General features: G+C 56.1%; 10 protein-coding genes and 1 non-coding gene across 11 annotated transcripts; 7 read left to right on the top strand and 4 right to left on the bottom strand.

Annotated features, from left to right (window-relative positions):
- Nucleotides 1–43: 43 nt before the first annotated feature.
- Nucleotides 44–1591, bottom strand: SCHCODRAFT_02669390 (uncharacterized protein; the record flags this gene model as incomplete). Its single annotated transcript, XM_003030607.2, has 1 exon — nt 44–1591. One exon carries the CDS (start codon nt 1589–1591, stop codon nt 44–46), a length of 1548 nt encoding a protein of 515 aa, XP_003030653.1.
- A 720-nt stretch (nt 1592–2311) lies between these two features.
- On the top strand, nt 2312–3867 carry SCHCODRAFT_02631142 (Fes1-domain-containing protein). Its single transcript, XM_003030173.2, has 5 exons — nt 2312–2666; nt 2725–2752; nt 2804–2937; nt 2986–3536; nt 3589–3867. The coding sequence occupies exons 1-5, from the start codon at nt 2448–2450 to the stop codon at nt 3752–3754; spliced, it is 1098 nt and encodes a 365-aa protein (XP_003030219.2). The 5' UTR covers nt 2312–2447; the 3' UTR covers nt 3755–3867.
- A 46-nt stretch (nt 3868–3913) lies between these two features.
- On the top strand, nt 3914–5106 carry SCHCODRAFT_02631139 (Tim17-domain-containing protein). Its single transcript, XM_003030174.2, has 4 exons — nt 3914–4104; nt 4210–4415; nt 4469–4629; nt 4682–5106. Exons 1-4 carry the CDS (start codon nt 3924–3926, stop codon nt 4689–4691), a joined length of 558 nt encoding a protein of 185 aa, XP_003030220.1. The 5' UTR covers nt 3914–3923; the 3' UTR covers nt 4692–5106.
- SCHCODRAFT_02507424 (uncharacterized protein) lies at nt 4912–6372 on the bottom strand (the record flags this gene model as incomplete). Its single annotated transcript, XM_050343194.1, has 8 exons — nt 4912–5199; nt 5251–5337; nt 5392–5503; nt 5557–5710; nt 5762–5864; nt 5925–6111; nt 6172–6214; nt 6267–6372. The coding sequence occupies 8 exons, from the start codon at nt 6370–6372 to the stop codon at nt 4912–4914; spliced, it is 1080 nt and encodes a 359-aa protein (XP_050199166.1).
- Nucleotides 6373–7384: 1012 nt separating this feature from the next.
- On the top strand, nt 7385–8189 carry SCHCODRAFT_02338562 (uncharacterized protein). Its single transcript, XM_050342422.1, has 4 exons — nt 7385–7546; nt 7596–7620; nt 7677–7866; nt 7936–8189. The coding sequence occupies exons 1-4, from the start codon at nt 7468–7470 to the stop codon at nt 7981–7983; spliced, it is 342 nt and encodes a 113-aa protein (XP_050199165.1). The 5' UTR covers nt 7385–7467; the 3' UTR covers nt 7984–8189.
- Nucleotides 8039–8341, bottom strand: SCHCODRAFT_01316236 (uncharacterized protein). Its single transcript, XM_050341436.1, has one exon. The coding sequence runs from the start codon at nt 8280–8282 to the stop codon at nt 8094–8096; it is 189 nt and encodes a 62-aa protein (XP_050199164.1). The 5' UTR covers nt 8283–8341; the 3' UTR covers nt 8039–8093.
- Nucleotides 8342–8366: 25 nt separating this feature from the next.
- SCHCODRAFT_02631130 (RCC1/BLIP-II) lies at nt 8367–11341 on the top strand. Its single transcript, XM_050345647.1, has 16 exons — nt 8367–8450; nt 8599–8623; nt 8671–8724; nt 8770–9091; nt 9154–9289; nt 9440–9544; nt 9639–9720; nt 9783–9870; nt 9924–10025; nt 10083–10101; nt 10160–10208; nt 10310–10431; nt 10519–10603; nt 10659–10812; nt 10867–11038; nt 11093–11341. The coding sequence occupies exons 1-16, from the start codon at nt 8396–8398 to the stop codon at nt 11113–11115; spliced, it is 1593 nt and encodes a 530-aa protein (XP_050199163.1). The 5' UTR covers nt 8367–8395; the 3' UTR covers nt 11116–11341.
- Nucleotides 11342–11504: 163 nt separating this feature from the next.
- On the top strand, nt 11505–13483 carry SCHCODRAFT_02582896 (uncharacterized protein). Its single transcript, XM_003030176.3, has 2 exons — nt 11505–13155; nt 13212–13483. The coding sequence occupies exons 1-2, from the start codon at nt 11570–11572 to the stop codon at nt 13357–13359; spliced, it is 1734 nt and encodes a 577-aa protein (XP_003030222.1). The 5' UTR covers nt 11505–11569; the 3' UTR covers nt 13360–13483.
- Nucleotides 13484–13524: 41 nt separating this feature from the next.
- Nucleotides 13525–13596, top strand: SCHCODRAFT_t163. Its single transcript has one exon. It is a non-coding gene; the product is annotated as a tRNA-Glu (tRNA).
- A 138-nt stretch (nt 13597–13734) lies between these two features.
- SCHCODRAFT_02631126 (uncharacterized protein) lies at nt 13735–15916 on the bottom strand. Its single transcript, XM_050345646.1, has 4 exons — nt 15647–15916; nt 15199–15598; nt 15079–15151; nt 13735–15029 (listed from the first exon to the last, which is right to left on the bottom strand). Exons 1-4 carry the CDS (start codon nt 15778–15780, stop codon nt 13849–13851), a joined length of 1788 nt encoding a protein of 595 aa, XP_050199162.1. The 5' UTR covers nt 15781–15916; the 3' UTR covers nt 13735–13848.
- A 641-nt stretch (nt 15917–16557) lies between these two features.
- SCHCODRAFT_02702813 (uncharacterized protein) lies at nt 16558–18125 on the top strand (the record flags this gene model as incomplete). Its single annotated transcript, XM_050346963.1, has 8 exons — nt 16558–16645; nt 16704–16746; nt 16799–16991; nt 17043–17145; nt 17197–17344; nt 17396–17507; nt 17561–17647; nt 17700–18125. The coding sequence occupies 8 exons, from the start codon at nt 16558–16560 to the stop codon at nt 18123–18125; spliced, it is 1200 nt and encodes a 399-aa protein (XP_050199161.1).
- Between the last annotated feature and the right edge of the window lie 112 nt (nt 18126–18237).

The following is an 18237-nucleotide window of genomic DNA, read 5'->3' as shown; positions in this document are numbered from 1 at the left end:
TGCGTCAGTGTATATACATCGGTCAAGACACGAATCTCATCACCTACTGGTCGGAAACACCCGGCAGCAATCTCAGCGTCCGCGTCGTCAGCGCTGGATAGGTATGACCGCCAACGACCCTTGCCTCGCGTCGCAGATCATAGAACGTTTGTTCGAGTTCCTCATGTGGCATAGGCTCCGGTTCGTCGTCATTTGGTACTGACAACGAGAATTGCAGTAGGCGAGGAAGAATACAGTTGGGATTGTCTTCCGAGGGCGTCAACGCGAGGAAAAAGGCCTTGTCCAGGTGCGTCCGATCGCGACGAGCATTCAGAGTCAGCGAAACAACGTCAGGAAGGCCGGCCATGAGATGCAAGATAGCGCGTTGCGGTGCGGCACTAGCGTCGTAGACTCCGAGATGGACCAGCCTTGCACTCGAATGTTCAATCATATCGAACACGGGCTCGGCATTGAATTTTCCATGAGGCTTGAAAAGGGTGAGACATTGCAAGGACGGGACACGCAGCCGAGGGCATAGATATCTATATGCTCTTCTCGCTTCGAGCCGCAAGGTCGTCAAGGCTGGTAGATATGCGCGAGGGGGCGATGCGTTGGTGGTCGCAGCCTTGTTTGTCGGGATGTCCGCTACTTCGAGCACCTTCAATGTCGCGCTGTTGAGTCGGATTAGCTGCAGGCAGCTGCCGATCGTAAATCCAAGCAGCGAGAGTGTTGTCAGGGACCATGTCGCATTGAATATGATTCTTCGCAACGAAGGCGAGCGACTGAGGACGTGCAGGTAACGGAGCCTCGGCGCGCCGTTAAACATTTCCAATAGCCTCTTGCTGTCGGCGTCCGTAGGCCCGACTCGTAGTCTCAGACTCTCGAGAAGTGGCCACTGGAGGTCGAAACGGTGGCGCAACATTTCGTGAGCGCAATTTCCGCCGTCCACAACGATTGTAGCCGTCTTCCAACGGGATGAGCTTCTGAGGAGCAGTTTCCAAGGTTCGCTCGCGGACCCAGTGATCTCGGAAGAGTCCTCTACGTGAACGAACACGTCGATTGGCCTGTCGGCGGACCACTTCAATTGCGCCTCGACAAGAGCGGCACGCGGACGACGCGGCGATGGTCGTGAGAGGGTTGACCAGTGGAGATGGATAGTCGTCCAGAGGGTCGGCGTGGAGAAAGCGACCTCGCGCCACATGCGGCATGTCCCGGTAAGGCTGCGAAGCTGATGTCCGTGGTGTGATTTGTGGGGTTCGACAACGAGCTCGAGTATTATGACCAGGAGTTCGACAGGGAGGCTTTGAACGCATGCCGCCGTAGTATAGCTGTGCATGTCGAGGTTATGGCCGACGGGCGCCTTCTCATCACATACAAGTTCTCGTCCGTTGCTGTCTTGCCACGACGAGGCGTCGAGTCGAAGTGAAGTCGATCTTGGAGTTGTGTCCTGCGATTCCTGTTCGACATAGAAGGTGCAATTCCCAAGCGTAAGGGCGCCTGGGAGAATAGCTGCTGAATCTTGAGGGGAAGGCGCCCATCTTGAGCGCAGGCGTTCGTGATCGACGAGTGCGGTGGCTTGTTGAAGGGTGGCACGGTGCCAAGTGTCGTTCATAGTTGTTGTAGACTAGGTGATCACAAGTGACAAGGGAGGCAGGGGTCGAGGGCGAGTCGATCAGTGGCAAGACTGGTCAAGTCGGAGACAAGGAATGGTACGCGACAAGACTGTAGTCGGCGCCCGCGTACTATCATTGTCACACCGTGACGAAGGCGATTCGTCCCGTGATCGCGCAGTCCCGGCATTCGCCGTAACGCCACATAGACCTTCAGGCATGCCAGGCCTCAGCGCTCAGCCCTTACAGCAATCGTCAGGCTAGTAGTCACCCTTCCGCTCGTGGAGCGGTCTTGATTTTTGTTTAGTTGGAGCGTGTACAAACAAACGAAGTCAGCGCTCGGCAGGCGGGGCTCCTGGGCTTCTGGACTTTCTTCGTAGCGGGAGGGGCCCTGATCCCACGCTTCCATCTTCTTGTGGCCTCCGACAGCAGTAGGAGGACGAGCAGAAGAGATAGCTAACTACGGCTCACCATTCATGTCTCCGCCGTGCGCTATTAGCTCTGTTTGTACGTGCTCCAACTAAACAAAAATCACCGCTGCTCCACAAGCAGGGAGGTGACTACGAGCCTGACGATCGCTGTAGCACTTGATCTCTCAGTTTCCGCTCTACGTGCATTATATTACCGCCGGTTTCTTTTGGCGTATACCACAGACATCTCGAATTGTATATATCAGAGATGCTTTGCTCAGGTTCGAACCGGGGGCTTCACAGTGTGGGAATTTCGCCACAAAACTTCCACGCCTTTCCGCAGACTTCGAGACGCGCCCAGTGTACCGAAATGTCTGCTCAATTAGCGCCCAAAATCCTCTCCTTACCCTTCCCCCACTTCCCCCATCCCAAGACCTAGCACTAGACAATGGAAAGCTTGCTACGTTGGTCGATCGCGAACTCCGCGCCTCCCGCCGAGGGCGCGGAGCAGCAGCCCCGCCCTGCGCCTCAAGCACTCGATCCGGGCATCATAGACCACATCCTCGGTCGCCCGGATAGCGAGTTGATGAAGGAGGACGTGCAGGCGGCGACGGATGCCACGAAGAGCGATGATGAGCGCGTAGATGCGTTGGATCATCTAGAGATGGTGCGTCGGGGGCTTATTGTGATCGGGGAGAGTTGTGCTGACCAGGATCGCTGTGCAGCTCATCGAGCAGATTGATAACGCGAACAGTGAGTGGATGGGTCGTTGACAGGGGAATGGAGTGCTGATCATCTTGACAGACTTGGAGAAGCTGAACCTTTGGGAGCCGTTGCATTCGTTGGTTACCTCTCCCGATACGCCACCACCTGTTGCCCTGCAAGCGCTATGGGTAGTGGGGACCGCACTACAGAACAACCCCTCCGCCCAGGACTCGGTACGCACTCCTCTCTCATACTTCGTGCCCCCTCTAACCCATCCTCAGTACATCAAGCTCGATCCCCTCCCCGCCCTCCTCGGCTTCCTCTCCCCCACTTCCCCAAACTCCTCCGCCAAGCTCCGCTCCAAGGTCATCTACACCCTGTCCGGCCTCATCAAGCACAACGCGCCCGTCGTCAGCACCCTCGACAATGATGAGGGCGCTGGCTGGGCCGCGCTGCGGGACGCGCTCAGCGACCCCGACCGCACCGTGCGCCGGAAGGCGATCTTCCTGCTAAACGCGCTCCTCATCCCGCAGGGAGAGAAGGAGCACGTCACGGAGGAAAGTCAGGCGGGCAGCACAGCGGTGACGGCGACTGAGCCGGCGGAGGCGGATTCCAGATTGCACACCGACCCGCCAGCTGCGCCGCATCCCAACTCGCATGCGGCGGCGCTGGCGAATCCGGATCGCGGGGCGACGTCGCCGTTGACGCGGACAGCTCTCGCGAAGCACGGGATCGTGGACTCAGTTGTCGAGGGGCTGGTCAATCCCGTTCCCTCTGGTGTCGACGGCGATGAAGCCGAGGAGGACCTTGATTTCGTCGAGGGTTGTGTCAGGTAAGCCAGCTTCAACAGCGTGCGCGACCGCGGGTTGACTTCGACATCACAGGATACTGCACACGTACCTTGTCCTCCTCCGCCAACCCATTGCGCCAGACTCCAAAGGCAGGCTTCGACAATGGCTGTCGGCGCAGAAAGAGAAGGGGAATGCGGCTGAAAAACTAGCTCTTGGTCACCAAGAGCTGGAAGAGTTCTCCGCCAAGCTCAACGCATAGAGCGACGCCTGTAGATGTATTCAACGTACCGCTATGTGTATATTAGACCTTTGTATCGCTGCAGTTCTTTTGTACTCAACCGTATAATTTGACGCCACAAATCCCGGCCCGGAGCCCCGTGTCGTGATCGGGCGCGTTTCCTCCTTTGCCGCCGCGCTACGCGTTCCCGATGCCCCTCGAGATAGACCCGCGGGTGCTGCCACCATACTTCCTGCCGGGAAAGGAACCACTGCCGCCAGGCTTCAGCGAAGATGACCGGGCCATGATGATGGAGCAGCAGAAGATGAACCGCACAATGGAACGTGTCCAGGAGTCCTGCGCGGTCAAGACTGTCCTCGCCGGTGTCGGTGGTGCGTGTCCCCTTGTTCCCCCTCGCACACTACCATCTTATTCTCGACGGGACCTCCCCTCGCTCTCACTCGTCCATGCTTGACAAGGTCGCTGAAGCACCTCAGGTATGGCAATCGGCATGTTCTTCTCCATGCTGTCAACGGGCTTCGCGTACGAGGATCCGACCCTCCGCGACCAGCACGCACAGCTAGCACGACATCAAAAGGCAGGGGCTATCATCAAGGATATGGCAAAGTCCGCCTGGTCATCTGGTAAGGGCTTTGCCAAGGTCGGCGCGCTCTATGCGGGCATCGAGTGCGTAATCGAGTCGGTGCGTGTTCGTGCATGTCTTCCTTGTTCCGTAAGGCTGATGGGGATGCATAGTATCGTGCGAAGAACGACCTCACGAACTCCGTGACCGCGGGGTTTCTGGCTGGTGGTATATTGGCGCGCAATTCGGGGCCGAAGGCAGCGTTCATGGGAGGCGTCGCGTTCGCCGGCTTCTCAGCAGCCATCGACATGTACCTCAGAAGAGAACCGCCAGAGTGCGTCCTATGTTCTCTGCTAGTTGATTCCGTGCTCACGATGAACCTACAGCGAGGACTAGTTGACTCGATCTCGGCAGTGCCCCACCTCGCTACCCACTCCCTGTTCACGACAGGTCATGCTATCCGTAACGACGCCCTTTCGGGACGCGTGAAGCCACCACTAATGCGCTCGGCGCGTCACACCACCACTCATCGCTCGCGCGCGCTATATATCATATGTTTCTCATTAATGAATAGAGGGTCGGGATTCTGGTGTGTATCCCCCTGCCCTACACATCCCTATGAGTGATAGACACACGACGCGTGTCTATAATCTGGGTCACTGTTGAAATATAAGCTCCCTTGGTCGTCCGACCCTCGAAGCTCGTCTTCGACACCCTCATCAAGATCCTCTTCGTCTTCAGCACAATGAACGATCGAGCTGCCGTCGACGTCCTTCTCCCTCGCTTGTCCCGCACCCTGGGCCGTAAAACGCATGGCCTGCGATATCTGTGTGCTCAGCAATGATTGGCTAGAGCCATCCGGGGTATGCATAGCGACCAGTACGATGAATGCGGGATAGACACCCTGTGCAAGGCTTCAGTCCGTCGGCGTGAACAAAGGCGGTGATAGACGCACTGAAATTCCGTGAAAGGACGAGCCGATGATCTCGGTCAGAGGGGACGATGCACGCTCGGCGGTGCTCGAGATGGCAAGGTAGAACGTCTGGCGCACGAGTTGGTCAGAGTGTCTGGCAAGAGCATGAGGAAGGTAGCTCACCCATAAGCAACAATATACGAAGCCAGACTCGAGGAGCAGCAGAAGCACGCTCTCGACCTGCGTCTTCCTTCCCATCAGACCGAGGGCACCTTTGATGTCGCGGCGATAGATCCTGCAAGAAGCAGAGAGTCAGCCCGATCTTTGAAGAGGTATACTTTTGACGACGCCCACCAGAACTTCAGGCCAATTGCGATTGTGGCCGCGAGATTCGTCACAAGTAGCAGGACTGACCGGACTATCGACGGGATCAAGACCTGGAATTCTGCCCCTATCGGCGCCGGCTTCGCGTAGAACCATACGAGCTCGATGATGGTGCAAACTGGAGCAGCTTCTCAGTAGCACTTCATTGCGTGGCGGAGGGGCAACGCACCTAAAGTGCCCAAAACGCACAAGGACAGAATGCTCTTCGCGATACGACTCTCCGACCATAATATCCAGGCTCGCCACACAACGATGACATCGCTGAGAACGTACTGAATGGTGTTCGTTGAGAACTTGAGTTTCAAGGCCACCGCAGCGCTCGATGAACTCACATTGAAGCGATCGGCGACGACCGTCATGATGTCTAGGCGAACGAGTAGCGCCTTGGGACTTTGTGCTTTGACGCTCAATACCAAGGAGAACTGGACAAGATAAAACAGAAAGTTGGCCGCAACGGCGAGGGTCGAAGAGGCAAAGAGAGCAATCAGGGCCGCTGGGAGGAGGCGCGAGTGGCGGCGGCTGGGAAAATGAGAAGTTGAACACGAATTTGTGAGAGGAGATGAGGGCAGCTGGACGTACATGAGGACCCGCACTGCAGCGACACAGAGTACAGCTTGAACACCTGCAGATCATCTAATCGTTGTACAAGCTGAAGACCGAACGGCCATGCGCACCATAAAAGAGCAGCTCGAGGCCCAGCTCCCTCGCTGCTAGCTGTAGCCATTCGACGTCGGATGCGATTAGAGGGTTGTGGGTCGATGGCTCGGATATGTCTGACATCTTCGCGGGGGGCTCACCGTCAATCTGTCGAGGGGAGCTATGGTGGGAGGTTCTCTACCTTAAGTATGAGAACTCTCCAATGTCCTGATTATCCAGATGGACGGAGTGAGTCTATCACCGGGGCGTTGGTAGAGGGGCTACCGTCTTTCGGGGTGCCTTCACAAGAGTATGTCGTCTTGCTGACAGCGTGAGTAGCAGAGCTCCCTCATGAATATCCTGTGATGAAGCGCTGTGAGAAGGATCAGCAGCGTATGTCTCGAGACGTGCTGCTCATCAGCAGGACAGAGACGAGAAGACGGACCAGGTCAGGAATCGTATCCCGAGGAACACATCTATATGCGAGGCACCACGGAAATGATCATCAATCGTCAGACCATCCTTAGACCTGAGGTACCGCGATGGGTATTCGGAGAGCATAGAGCGATGATCTTGACGAACAGCACTTCAGAGATGCGAAGTGACAGACCGCGAGAACACAGGTGAATCGTGGCTGGGCAAAAGGCTTGCGCCTAAGCTCGGAATCCCAGAATTTGCCGAGGGCCAGGTCGGAGACAATAGCATACATTGCGCAACATAGTGAGGGTAGAAGTTTGAGTACAAGTCTGCGACGCGCGTCTAGATGCTTATGTGGCGCTACGGCGAATGCCGGCCGTGGTCATGCATCCTTCGGACTTTGCCGATGGTATTCTCAGCTCGCTCGCAATCATGCCTCTGGTATACTCTGTAGGATATCCGATGCCTCATTATTCCTACACGCTAGAATTGTGCCCCTCGCATCTCAGAAGCCCGATATCGGAACCTTCCACCCTCGTCACGTACCCCCCCTCGCGTGTTCGTATATGAAACCCTCAACCACTCCCCGACTCGGTTCAAGTCCGTCTCGCAGAATGGGCACGCCCATCCCGTGTCGGACAAGGCCAACTGAATAGGGCACGCCCTTCGTTGCCTCCGGTCATACCTGTCGCTTTATCCGAACACGCCCAGCCATGCCATTGGTGCGTGCCCAAGTCCGAGTCGGAGCCGTTCGTGATCATAGCCGCCTATCGGCCTTGAAGGGCTTGAATATATACGACGGGCTCGGTGGGGGTTATCCGAATGCTTAAGATGCCCTCGTCGGGCGCGTTACTGAGGAGGAGTGTCATGGCGCGTGGACGGGCTCAGCTGGATGAACAAGGTGAGGTCGGTTTTTGTTGCTTGCGGCGCTTTTGCTCAAGGTCGTGAAGATCGTATCTCGGATGCGTACCTCAAGTGCGTTCATGTCTTATACCCTTCGCTCTGGATATTTGCTGACCCTTCCTGGATAGGACATCACGGAGGACGCTGCTAGCACTTGACCGGGAGGTCGACATGCTCGAAACGCGGATCAGGCAGCTGGAGGCTGCGATGGAGCTCATGAAGAGGAGAAAAGAGGCGGTTGAGTCCCTCAGGAGCTCTCTTGGGGCGCGCGGAGTCAGTCAAGCTCGCTCTCGTGATGAACCTGATGTCCCGACAGAGGTGTGTTTCTGTCCCAGCATGAGCTTCCGGAGGAAGGAAATTGACGACCGTATTTGACGCAGTCAGAAGACCACGGAGGCGACGTGCTTGCTGCCGAAAAGCAGCCCCCGCGCGTAGCCGGTGAACCCATTTCCCGATGCTTTCGGGGAACAGTTGTAACGTGCTACGCAAGTGACTTCGTGCTCATAGTACCGGACGGGAAATGTACGGATACAAACCTCCTTCCCTTATAGCGCTGCATGTTCTGTGTTCTTCTGAAGTCTATTAGTATGAGACACGCGAGCGGGAAAATCCGTGTTGCATATTGTATACTCTGCTACTGGCCTGCTATGTACACTATTCCTCTTTTTTACTCCAGCTTTTTTACTCTTGTGCATGTATCTACAGCCCTCAAAGCCCTTTTCCAAGTCGAACATGGCGTCGGAGAGTGCCGGTAGCTGCACGTGAGGAGGCTGCGCCGGTGAGGGCGGGCCGCCGGGCCCCGGCCTCGTTCGATCGGGTGCATTGTGGCGGTTGACTGTGGTCGACAATGAGCGTGAACACCAGCAACGGCTCATCTTCAACTCAACCGCAATGGGGCAGAGGTCCGCCATTTCCCCGCTGAATGTCACTAGAACGTCCCGCTGATAGTCCTTATTCTGCCCTGTGCTTCCCCAAACCTCCCCGAACTGAAATGAACCCGAATCTAATCGCCACGAACACTGACGTGCTATGCAACGCGGACCTCCTCAGTGCTGATTACTGGTGGAACCGACTGGTGCGTTGGCATTGACCATGCCTGTAGCGTGGCTAACCCTCACGCAGGGCGAAACTCGGGCGGAAGGACAGGGTCAAAGCCGCGGAAGGTGTTGAGCCGGAGTACGTCCCCTGTTCCCCGCGCGCTACCCCGCTCATCCATCGCAGGAACCCCGACCTCCTCGAACCCCACATCCTCCGCTCATTGAGCAATGTGCGCGCCGTTTCTGTCCACACCTCCTGCTGCAGCTGCCACAACGTTGTCATTGACGTCGACGGCTCGGCCTGGCTATTTGGCCGTAACGCCCACGGGCAGCTCGGCGTACCCGGTACTGCCATCTCGGAGAACGCGCCGCGGCGGCTGACCCCCAGGGAACTGGGCGCGTCGCCGACTGCGCGCTTTGTTCACGCTGCGTGCGGCCGCTATCACACGCTCTTGGTCGCGGACGAAGGGCAGGTTTGGGCGGCGGGGGCAAACACGCTCGGTCAGGTGAGCGCGTTTGTGCATGGCGTCCATTGGCGGGTAGCTGAGTCTCGACGTCCTTCGTCTAGTGCGGACAGGATGTATGCCCTGAGATCAACAAGTTCAGGCGAGTATCCGTTCTGGACCGCGAAGATAATGAGGAGCATGTCGTCAAGGCCGCCGCCGGAATCTCGTTCAGCGTCGTTCTTACCAAGTCAGGCAAATGTACGTCGCTGGTATTGTCGTTATCCCATGTTGCTGACTGTATGTGCCTCGCATCTTCATGGTTCGCTTTCTATTATAACGCCTTCCTTCGCCCGCCTAATTTCCACTCTGCCTGGAATGTCTCTTCTTCGTGAATCCCCGATGCTTCAGTGTATGCCTTTGGAAGTGCCGAGAAGGGTCAATTGGGTAACGGTGACACGGGCGAGCGTCTCGCAACCGGTCAACGAGTAGTCTTCGGAATTGAAACTGTACCGCGTATGTACTCGACATACCCGCCTTTCCATAAATCAGACGCTGACCGTGCCCGCTCCGTGACCCTTCCCCGTCACACATTCCCCTTCTATCTTAGTTCTCATCAAAGAGCTTGCGAATCGCACCATCGTGGACGTCTCCGCGGGTCAGCAACATTGTATCGCCATCGACGATGCCGGGTGCGTGCCGGGCGGGCTCCTTATTCGTGTATAGCCTCTGACTCACATGTTTCCCCGTATAGTGTGGTCTTTGTGTGGGGATATAACGGGTACTGCCGTCTCGGCCTTGGAGACCAGAAGGACCGGTTGAAGCCCGTTGTCGTGCCACACGTGGGTCGATCCTGATAATATCGCGAAGCTTGACATTGAGATTGGTTTTCCAGTTCGCCGGTCCCAAGGAGATTAGCATGGGCTCGCTCGTTACCGCAGGCCCGACGAACAGCGTCGTGGTCGATAAGCAGGGTGTGTACTACATGGCGGGCAAGGTAGGCATCTTCTCCTTGTATATCCCATGGCTATATCGACTAAATTGTATCCGATAGTGGAAGAACAGCGGCGAAGGCGAGCACACGGTGGCTCTTCGTATGCGCCCAGAACTTTGGCTCATACAATTCGATAGGCTCCGTCGGCTCGCCGTGGACGTACTTCAAACCAATTCAGGATATCATGTGCGTTGAAACTTCTCTTGTATCCAATTACCCTTTGCCGTTGAGCTTCTCGCGCAACTCTCAACCCCTCCTCTGTCTGTGTAGACTGACAATCGATTCAGGGCATGCAGGACGACGCATGTCTCATGCGGCGGCGTGACCCACTTTGCGCTCACGCCCAATGACGAAGCTGGGCATGAAGGGAAGAATATGACCGTTTGCTGGGGTCAGAATGCCGCCAATGGTGTGTGAGGTCTCATCACTCACCCCAAAGCCCTGAGCTGTGGGCTACCGAACCTGAACAAATATGAGCTGATTGGCTTCCTTGTAGGCGAACTTGGCCTCGGACCCGACGAGAACAAGAGCGCGACGAAGGCGACCAAGAACAAGCCGTTGTTAGAAGTCGATGTTATTGAGTATGCTCCCGTCGTTCCTATTCCTCAACCCTCGTTGATTGACCAATCCTTCAAGCGTCGCCGCTGGACAGCATACCACCCTGTTTATCGCTCGGCCCAGCGACGAATTGTCGGACCGACCCCGACATCCCTTCGATGTTGACGCACCGGAGGCATGCTTAGGTTGCGGCAAAGCGTCAGAAGACGACGAGCTCCTTGAGTGCGAGAAGGTGCGTTTTCATGAACCCCCGCAAAAGGCGAGCCCTCATGACGTGCGCTTTCAGTGCGATGCACCGTATCATCTCACCTGCTTGAATCCGCCGTTGAGTGCAGTCCCCGAAGGCGAGTGGTTCTGCCCCAAATGCATCGCTACACCTGGCGCGCCTGTTGGCCGCTGGGCCCAGCTTGCGGAAGCACAAGCGGGCGCGAAGCGCAAGGCGCCCGTCGATGATGCTGGTGAGTTTGCTTGCGGTCCTCGTGCACTGGCGGGCTGATAGTCGGGCTTTGCAGCATACAAGAAGGCTCGCCAGTGATGATATGGAATGGCAAGCAGATTGGAAATGACTGGGGAATGAGGATTTAGGGCGAAGCATGACGTACAGGAGAGGACATCGTTTTTGAGAGTAATTCGGTTTTGCGAACGACGCTGGACGTGTTAGTCAAACGATTTGATTACAAGTTTTCTTGCCTTCGGCCTATCCTACATGCATATATATGTTGTATGTATGTGTACGCAATATGTATCCTCATCTCCGCGTACTTGAAGCGTTTCGCGAGCCCGGGCCAATTGGTCCTAGTGGTGGGGTCACCACCCGCCACCGGATCCGGCATATTTGTACTTGTTGTGCTACGGTTTGGGGCCACGTGCTCGCAACGTGATAAGCAGACGGTCGACCTGCGTTTGTTCCTTGCCTCTTACCATCATCGCAGCACGCTCACGAACACACGCCGCCGTTGCGTCTTGCTCGCTACTGGCACAGTCTCTCGATGCTGCCAGTAGAGCGAGCCCAGCGCCCTGCTCCCCTGGCAGAACGCGCTGCGCCACTCACTAATCTTCAGCTCCTGCGCTCGGGACATCTACCCTCTGCAGAAGATGCCGAAGCCCTACAAAACATTATCATAGACCTGGAGAGCATCGCTGGCTTTTTGAAGGAGGATATACGGGCGTGCCGCTCACGTGAAGCGCTCGCGTTGGCAGCTGGAGACACGGCACCTCGAACGGCTAGCCATCTCGACCCTCTTAGGGAAGAAAGAACACGAGTGCAGAAGCTACTGCGGCTGTGCAAAGCCGTCATAGCACCCATACGGAAGCTTCCTACGGAAATCATGGTCGAGATCTTCGAACGAGTGCTAGACAACGTGGACTTTCTTCCGGATGACCTCCACTCCATCTCTACTGTCAACTTCACCTGGCGCGCGATCGTTTTATCGACGCCACAGCTGTGGTCAACGGTTCTCCTCCATTTTTTTGCGGTCACAGATTACATTCCGGTACATCGTCGATTCGCAATCGCTCGTGCTCAGCTTCGATGGTCGGCGGATTGGCCTATACGCCTGCGCGTCTTGCTGTATGACAAGCATGCCGAGACTGTGCGGACGAGCGAGGTCTGGAAGGAATTATGTGCCCAATCCTACCGCTGGAAAGTCGCAGAAATACGAACATCGAGCAGCCCAACTTTTTGGCACGATCATCCCCCCCTTTCCCTTCCTGCCCTAGAGACGCTGACGCTGATAAATACGGGTCCTCTTGCGCTCTTTGTGATTCTAGCAGACGCGCCGTGCCTACGAAACCTCAGCATTTTTCACTCTCATCAGGAAGTAGCGCGCGAGGTCCAGCATCTGCCGACTCTGACGCTTACCAGTCTTTCTCTGCAGGCAATGCTGTTGACGGACTGTCTGTACATCATACGACAGTCCGCACCAAGCCTGCAGACAATGGAGATCATGACCAGTGCCGTCACCGTGGGCGAGCTGCGCCGCTGGCAGTCTCTCAAATACGACGAACCCGTGGAGCTACCTGCGCTGCAGACACTGCGTCTCGTCAACGATAACACACACCGGTTCCTTTGTCAGTCGTTAACCGTGCCGGCTCTGCACGACCTCGCCATAGTTGATCTACACCTAGACTTCTGTGATGTGCCTAGCATCTTGCAGATGGTGCATCGGTCGTCCGCTCTGGTGACTACGTTCTCTGTGCGACCGAGCATCATTGCACCCATTTCGCGAAGAAGCCGCATATACGTGGCGGATACCATGGTCAAATTGCTTCAAGGCCTTCCGACGATAATCGAGCTGAAGATCGACGCAGAGTGTCGGCGCGATTTCCTGACCGACAGCTTTTTCCGCGATCTGACACCATCGCCATACAATTCTAATCCCGCACTCCCCGATCTTCGATATCTTTCCGTTGTTGTATCTATCCTCGAGGACCGGTACGATGACGGAGAACGTTCCTTGGAAGACGTTACGCGAGCTCTGCATGGCTTTCGAGCAACAGATTGTGTCGTAAATGGCATTCTGTACCCTGCATTGGAGAGGCGAGAGATAACGCGATCTCCGATTGACATATACTTGTGAGTGGCAGCGAGTCGTCGTCTTTCACCGCTGTGCCTGAGCAATCTCCTGACAGCGACGATGAAAACCTCAACTCGATTGGCGTGCAGAAAGAAAGTGACGAGAACGAGAAGAAAGGCGACTGCAGCGACAGCGAGGGTGATACCGAAACCGACTACACAATGGACGATTCCGATGAAGAATCCTCCGACGACGCCTTTTAGTCTCAACTTGATCTTGAGCGTCACATATCGATTCTTTGCGCGCCTCGTTTTCCGTGTGTTCAGCCTAGCTATAGTAGGTAGGTAGGGAGAGTGAAGCGTGCGTTGATCAGCATCTGTCAATGTGTCTGTCAGGTATGTTGCCCAGCAAGCGCGGCAGTCTTCAAATCGGATATGGTGTAACGGCTAACATTGCCGCCTCTCACGCGGCAGCTCGGGGTTCGATTCCCCGTATCCGAAGTCAACTTTTCCCCCCTTTTCGAAGGGCTCCGTCTTTCACAAGCGCGCTCACTTGTGCGATCGCGATTCGGCCGGTCACAGCCAAGAACTTGCATCAAATAGCAAGCCCTATCAATTAAAAATCGATGTACTTACTGATGGCTTTTGCGCGACTAGATGATGAATCTCCTCATTCTCTCCCACTTGGCCACACTCGCAAAACAGGGAAGCAAAGCATTCCGTACTACACATATCACATAAATACCAAGATACCTACTGATACACAGTCTTGTCCTGCAAGCGCCACCTCCCGAGCGGCCCCCACCACCACATCGACCGCCGCACCGGGTCGGGGTCGGGGGCACCAACACCCACGCTGGCTATTGTTGGCGGCGACACAGAGATTCGTCTTCTGCGTTGCTCCTCTTCTTCCTCGTATACGTGCGGACTTCGTCTCCTTGCGCGGCCTTCTGATGAGCTGTCGCCAGCCCCATCCGCGCCTTCCCTGACGCTTTGACCGTCTGGATGCCCCCTTGCGTCTCCGTCCATCGCTCCATTTCCGTCCTCCTCCCCAGACGACTTCGGCTCGTCTTCTCCTGAAGACTTCGGTTCGCCATCTTCATCCTCGAAAGATGCCGCCGCCGACGTCCGCATCGGCACTCGGCCCACACCAAAACCCCGCCTTTCTGCATCCACGATCTTCGCGCGCTCCATCTCGCGGATGCGCTCCAAGCGCTCCGCCGCCTGCGCGCGGGCAGCCGCCGTATGCGCGCGCCGAAGCCTCGCGAACCAGCGATGCACGGACTTCGGGAAGATGCGCGGGAGGACGAGCGTCCCGGTAGACCCGCTCGACGCGGTGCTCTCCGCCGCGGCGCGCTCGGTCTCTTCGGGCGTCCGGTCGTGCTCCTCGCTGTCTTCCTCGCGCCGGGGGTGCTGCGCGGGGCCGAAGACGCCAGACACGCCGCGCCACATCGTCCTCGCCCGCGCTTTGTGATCTTCCCGCCGCACGCGCGCTTCCTGGCGCCGTCGTTCGCGCTTTGCGCGCTTGCGTTCTCGGCGGGCCATATCTTCTTCCTCGTCTTCGCCCCGTAGGCCCGATCCGCTTCCCGCGCCGACCCACCACCACCAGCCGAGGAAGGATTGCCAGAGGATGACGGCCCAGATGAGGGTCGGGAGCCAGACGTACTCCTCCTCGCGGGGGACGTAGAGAATGTTCAAGCCGGTTTGTACAATGGCGAGCGTGAGGGCGGCCGCGCCAAAGGCTGCTGTGCCGCCATCCGTGCGCCAGGCTTGTCTGCGGTTTACGAGAAGGCCCCAGATGAAGAGGGATGCGGTGAAGAGAAGGGAGAGGGTGGCGTTGCAGACATTACGTATTGCAGATGTGATCTCGGTGACCTTCGTGTTCTGACTGATGGGGACAAGCTGCATGACGGACGCAACGACAGCCATGGGACCTAGAGTGCGGTGAGTATAGTAGACAGTCGAGGTGAAAGTCGTGCTCACCAAGCAGGAAGAGGATTAGGCGCGCTTCGAGGCGAGAAGGGAAGAGCAAAGTCAGGAATTGGATGTGCGTGATCTGCAGACAAGTGAGTACGAGTTTGCGAGAGGAAAGCGAATACGCACCTGGATCAACGCCGAAGTGAAGGCATTCATGACGAGCCAGGTTGCGCGCTCAGGGAGGGTCCACCCAGTGTCCTCCGCCGCATCGTTCCCTATGGACAGGTCCAGCGGGGGTACGTTGACCGCGATGTAGCTGAGCATGTACGGCCATTGCTTGCTCTCGTCTATTGTGGCTTGCAGGACAACGTGAAGCGTCGCGATGAGGGATATGAGCAGTGTCGTCACGCCTGAGACTTGCAGGACGTAGTTGACGGGTGCGAGGGACCAGTGGTAGGTAGCGGTGAAGATGAGATGGATGAAGAGGACAGCCACTAGGGTAAATACGACTCCAGTGACGAGGATTTGTACAGGGAGGGAGCGGGGGAACGCAGGGCGGTACTGGAGGTAGGGGTCTGTCGTGTACCTGCAGAGTGTCGGTGTAAGAACGGAGAAAAGGTACAAGGCAACGCACTCTTGGGGTTGATAGTCATAAGTCTCATTGTCATCGTCGTCATCATCGCTGTCGACATCGTCTGCTTTCACAACTACAACGAGTAGCGCGAAGAGAAGAGCTAAGAGGAGAAGAGTCCGCCGTCTTCGGCCCATCTTGCTTCTGCCTTGCGGAATTTGTTCTGAGGGTCGAGCAGAGATTGATGTAGTGAGTATACGGGGGAAGATGGCGCGTTCCGAATCTTCAGGTCATCAATTGTGGGTAGCTTTCATGAACCCCAGCAGATGGCGGGAGGGAAGAGAGCTCAGCTCGGACGGCGGGCCGGTGGGCGACTCCCCTGTCACAACGATGTCACGGCAAGCACAGGCACCTTTCAAACATCATCACGCTACAGCGATGTAGACTCCTGCCTGTTCTTGTCCTACTTGCCCTGTAGAGAAACTGACTTCATGGTGAAATATTTGCTGTCCGCGTCGCTCAGGGCGATAATCGCCGGCCGCATGATCGGTCATCTTAACCTGTTCGACTCGCAATGATTCGTTATCACCTCACTTACGTCTCGTCGAGGTGAGCTCTCAAAACTCCCGCCCCTATGATCTTTCCCCTTCAGCGAGAGTCTTGAGTGAGCCTAGTACCCAGTCTAGGCAATGTCAATGCCGGCACATCCATTGGTCGTGATACATGGCTCGCCATCATGACGCTGCTCATAGATCAAGTCCCGTTGACGAACTTACAGGTCTCGATAGAGTACTGTCCATTGGAGCGATGTATGGAAGTTTCTGCCTACCGCGTTATCATCGCTAGAAGCTCGGTTCGTTCATCAATTCCGTTCGCTCAGGATCCATGGAGTATCTGCTTGGGCGAGTCGTCGCCCTCTTAAGGATGCTGCGCAACCTCCACCAGAGCAATTTGTCACGACGATATTAATGACGATGGAAGTTTATCGGCCTCTTGGCGCCTACGACTTACAAGTGCTGGAGTACATTGTCACCCTCGTGGCTGCCGACTTCGTCCTATATGGTGCGTGCTGAATAGCCCCCCTCAGCTGTCACTGGTGTTTTCAATGCAAATCGAATAGGTGTACAGATGGCGCTCTCGATGGCAGCAATTGCAATACTTTTGTAAGCGCAGATTTAATAGGCAAACATCGTACTTTGTCCTGACGGTGTTCAGACGTCGCCACGGACAATCGCGCTTCACACTGGCGGCCATAATGGGGCTTTTCTTGGCCTCTACGGCGTCTACCGTGACAAACATGATTTTCTACCTCATCCAGCTGCCGACCAACATTGGCACATCTGAACGCCCTATTGAGGAATTACTGTTTCATCTGAAAATCATGCTTAGTGTGACGGTCGGCTTCAATGTAGGTACGCACGAAGATGAATTATCAATGTCATTGATCACTATTCTGCAGTATGTTATCAGTGATGCTGTGCTCGTCTGGCGAGCCTGGTGCTTGTGGTCCGAAAACCGCCTGATAAAAGTTATTTTGTCGGTATGCATGGGTGGAAGCGTAGGTGAGAATCCCATTCATGCACAAACATCGCGTATTCTGACCTCGATGATAGCAGGAACCACTGCATGGTGTACATGGGGTGCCTGGCCAGGTGTCATCACTTTATATGAGGCGACGAAGACCGCACCTCTGCTGACAATGTGGATTCCCCTATTGGCCACCAATGTAGCTGCAACGATACTAATCGGCATGAAGGTCTGGTGGGTGTTCCCGTCAATGTCTCCATTCCACATAACACTCACCTTTGCTAGGCATTATCGCCGAGAAATCAGGGGCCGCCTTGGTCACTTCATGCAAAGATCACAAGCCGAGATAGTGCTGTTGCTGCTCCTAGAGTCGGGCGTCACGTACATCCTTTTCTGGGTCTGTTTCTTTGCCATCTCGTCGTTGCTCTGAAAGCTTACCCGAGAGACCAGATTGTCGTTTGCATCTTGTGGATCTTCACCACCAAACGGCCATTTTCGGGCGAGTACACCTTCGCGGGTGTTATCCACCATATTGCTGTATGTATACAAAAACGTCGATGCTGTGCTTATACTGACTGCCGTTTCCTAGGGTATCTACCCAACATGTGTTGTGTTCGCCGCCATACGGGGCACAACGGATTCCCTGCTCAGTGCCCAAGTATCGCAAGCCATGCGCTTCGCGGGACCGCACGAGATGCGCGACGGAAGCACTGCGCTCGACGCGCTGCCCGGGCATTCTATCAGCCCACCCGATGTTGGACCCGAGGACTCGTACGCGCATAACATTGCTGGCTCGTTCGGCACTTCTGGTGGACAATTCGACGCTGCGTCGAGCGAGGGACGGCGCCCGGCGTCGAGTGACGGCCATCACCCCACGTCTGGTGAGGACCGCCCGGGGCTGAGCGAGGACCGTCAGCAGTTGAGCAAGGGATGCCCAGCTTCGGCGACGAGCGGCGGACGCCCAAACTCAAGCAACACCATCGTCGAGGTCGAAAGAGAGTCCACCACGATGTGAAAGACAGCGACGTCGCGGTCGAGCGTAGAGTCGCTCGCCAACCAAGCGAAAGAAGTGTGGTCGTAATCGATACCGTCTAATGGAGATCCCCCTTTTATCTTTCATAGGCAGG

Source organism: Schizophyllum commune (assembly GCF_000143185.2).
Source record: "Schizophyllum commune H4-8 unplaced genomic scaffold SCHCOscaffold_8, whole genome shotgun sequence".
Lineage (NCBI taxonomy): Eukaryota > Fungi > Basidiomycota > Agaricomycetes > Agaricales > Schizophyllaceae > Schizophyllum > Schizophyllum commune.
This window is presented reverse-complemented; position numbering and strand designations above follow the sequence as displayed.

What these genes read in the sequence shown, in the direction of transcription:
- SCHCODRAFT_02631142 (XM_003030173.2), top strand. Translation starts at nt 2,448, where the DNA reads ATGGAAAGCTTGCTACGTTGGTCGATCGCGAACTCCGCGCCTCCCGCC. An exon ending in GCAGATTGATAACGCGAACA is followed by an intron (nt 2,753 to 2,803) that starts GTGAGTGGATGG and finishes TCATCTTGACAG; the next exon opens with ACTTGGAGAAGCTGAACCTT. An exon ending in ACCCCTCCGCCCAGGACTCG is followed by an intron (nt 2,938 to 2,985) that starts GTACGCACTCCT and finishes ACCCATCCTCAG; the next exon opens with TACATCAAGCTCGATCCCCT.
- SCHCODRAFT_02631139 (XM_003030174.2), top strand. Translation starts at nt 3,924, where the DNA reads ATGCCCCTCGAGATAGACCCGCGGGTGCTGCCACCATACTTCCTGCCG. An exon ending in TGTCCTCGCCGGTGTCGGTG is followed by an intron (nt 4,105 to 4,209) that starts GTGCGTGTCCCC and finishes GAAGCACCTCAG; the next exon opens with GTATGGCAATCGGCATGTTC. An exon ending in TCGAGTGCGTAATCGAGTCG is followed by an intron (nt 4,416 to 4,468) that starts GTGCGTGTTCGT and finishes GGGGATGCATAG; the next exon opens with TATCGTGCGAAGAACGACCT.
- SCHCODRAFT_02338562 (XM_050342422.1), top strand. Translation starts at nt 7,468, where the DNA reads ATGCTTAAGATGCCCTCGTCGGGCGCGTTACTGAGGAGGAGTGTCATG. An exon ending in ATCTCGGATGCGTACCTCAA is followed by an intron (nt 7,621 to 7,676) that starts GTGCGTTCATGT and finishes CTTCCTGGATAG; the next exon opens with GACATCACGGAGGACGCTGC. An exon ending in AACCTGATGTCCCGACAGAG is followed by an intron (nt 7,867 to 7,935) that starts GTGTGTTTCTGT and finishes CGCAGTCAGAAG; the next exon opens with ACCACGGAGGCGACGTGCTT.
- SCHCODRAFT_01316236 (XM_050341436.1), bottom strand. Translation starts at nt 8,282, where the DNA reads ATGTTCGACTTGGAAAAGGGCTTTGAGGGCTGTAGATACATGCACAAG.
- SCHCODRAFT_02631130 (XM_050345647.1), top strand. Translation starts at nt 8,396, where the DNA reads ATGAGCGTGAACACCAGCAACGGCTCATCTTCAACTCAACCGCAATGG. An exon ending in TCAACCGCAATGGGGCAGAG is followed by an intron (nt 8,451 to 8,598) that starts GTCCGCCATTTC and finishes GGACCTCCTCAG; the next exon opens with TGCTGATTACTGGTGGAACC. An exon ending in CGGAATTGAAACTGTACCGC is followed by an intron (nt 9,545 to 9,638) that starts GTATGTACTCGA and finishes CTTCTATCTTAG; the next exon opens with TTCTCATCAAAGAGCTTGCG.
- SCHCODRAFT_02582896 (XM_003030176.3), top strand. Translation starts at nt 11,570, where the DNA reads ATGCTGCCAGTAGAGCGAGCCCAGCGCCCTGCTCCCCTGGCAGAACGC. An exon ending in TCTCCGATTGACATATACTT is followed by an intron (nt 13,156 to 13,211) that starts GTGAGTGGCAGC and finishes ATCTCCTGACAG; the next exon opens with CGACGATGAAAACCTCAACT.
- SCHCODRAFT_02631126 (XM_050345646.1), bottom strand. Translation starts at nt 15,780, where the DNA reads ATGGGCCGAAGACGGCGGACTCTTCTCCTCTTAGCTCTTCTCTTCGCG. An exon ending in TATGACTATCAACCCCAAGA is followed by an intron (nt 15,599 to 15,646) that starts GTGCGTTGCCTT and finishes GACACTCTGCAG; the next exon opens with GTACACGACAGACCCCTACC. An exon ending in TCACTTCGGCGTTGATCCAG is followed by an intron (nt 15,152 to 15,198) that starts GTGCGTATTCGC and finishes ACTTGTCTGCAG; the next exon opens with ATCACGCACATCCAATTCCT.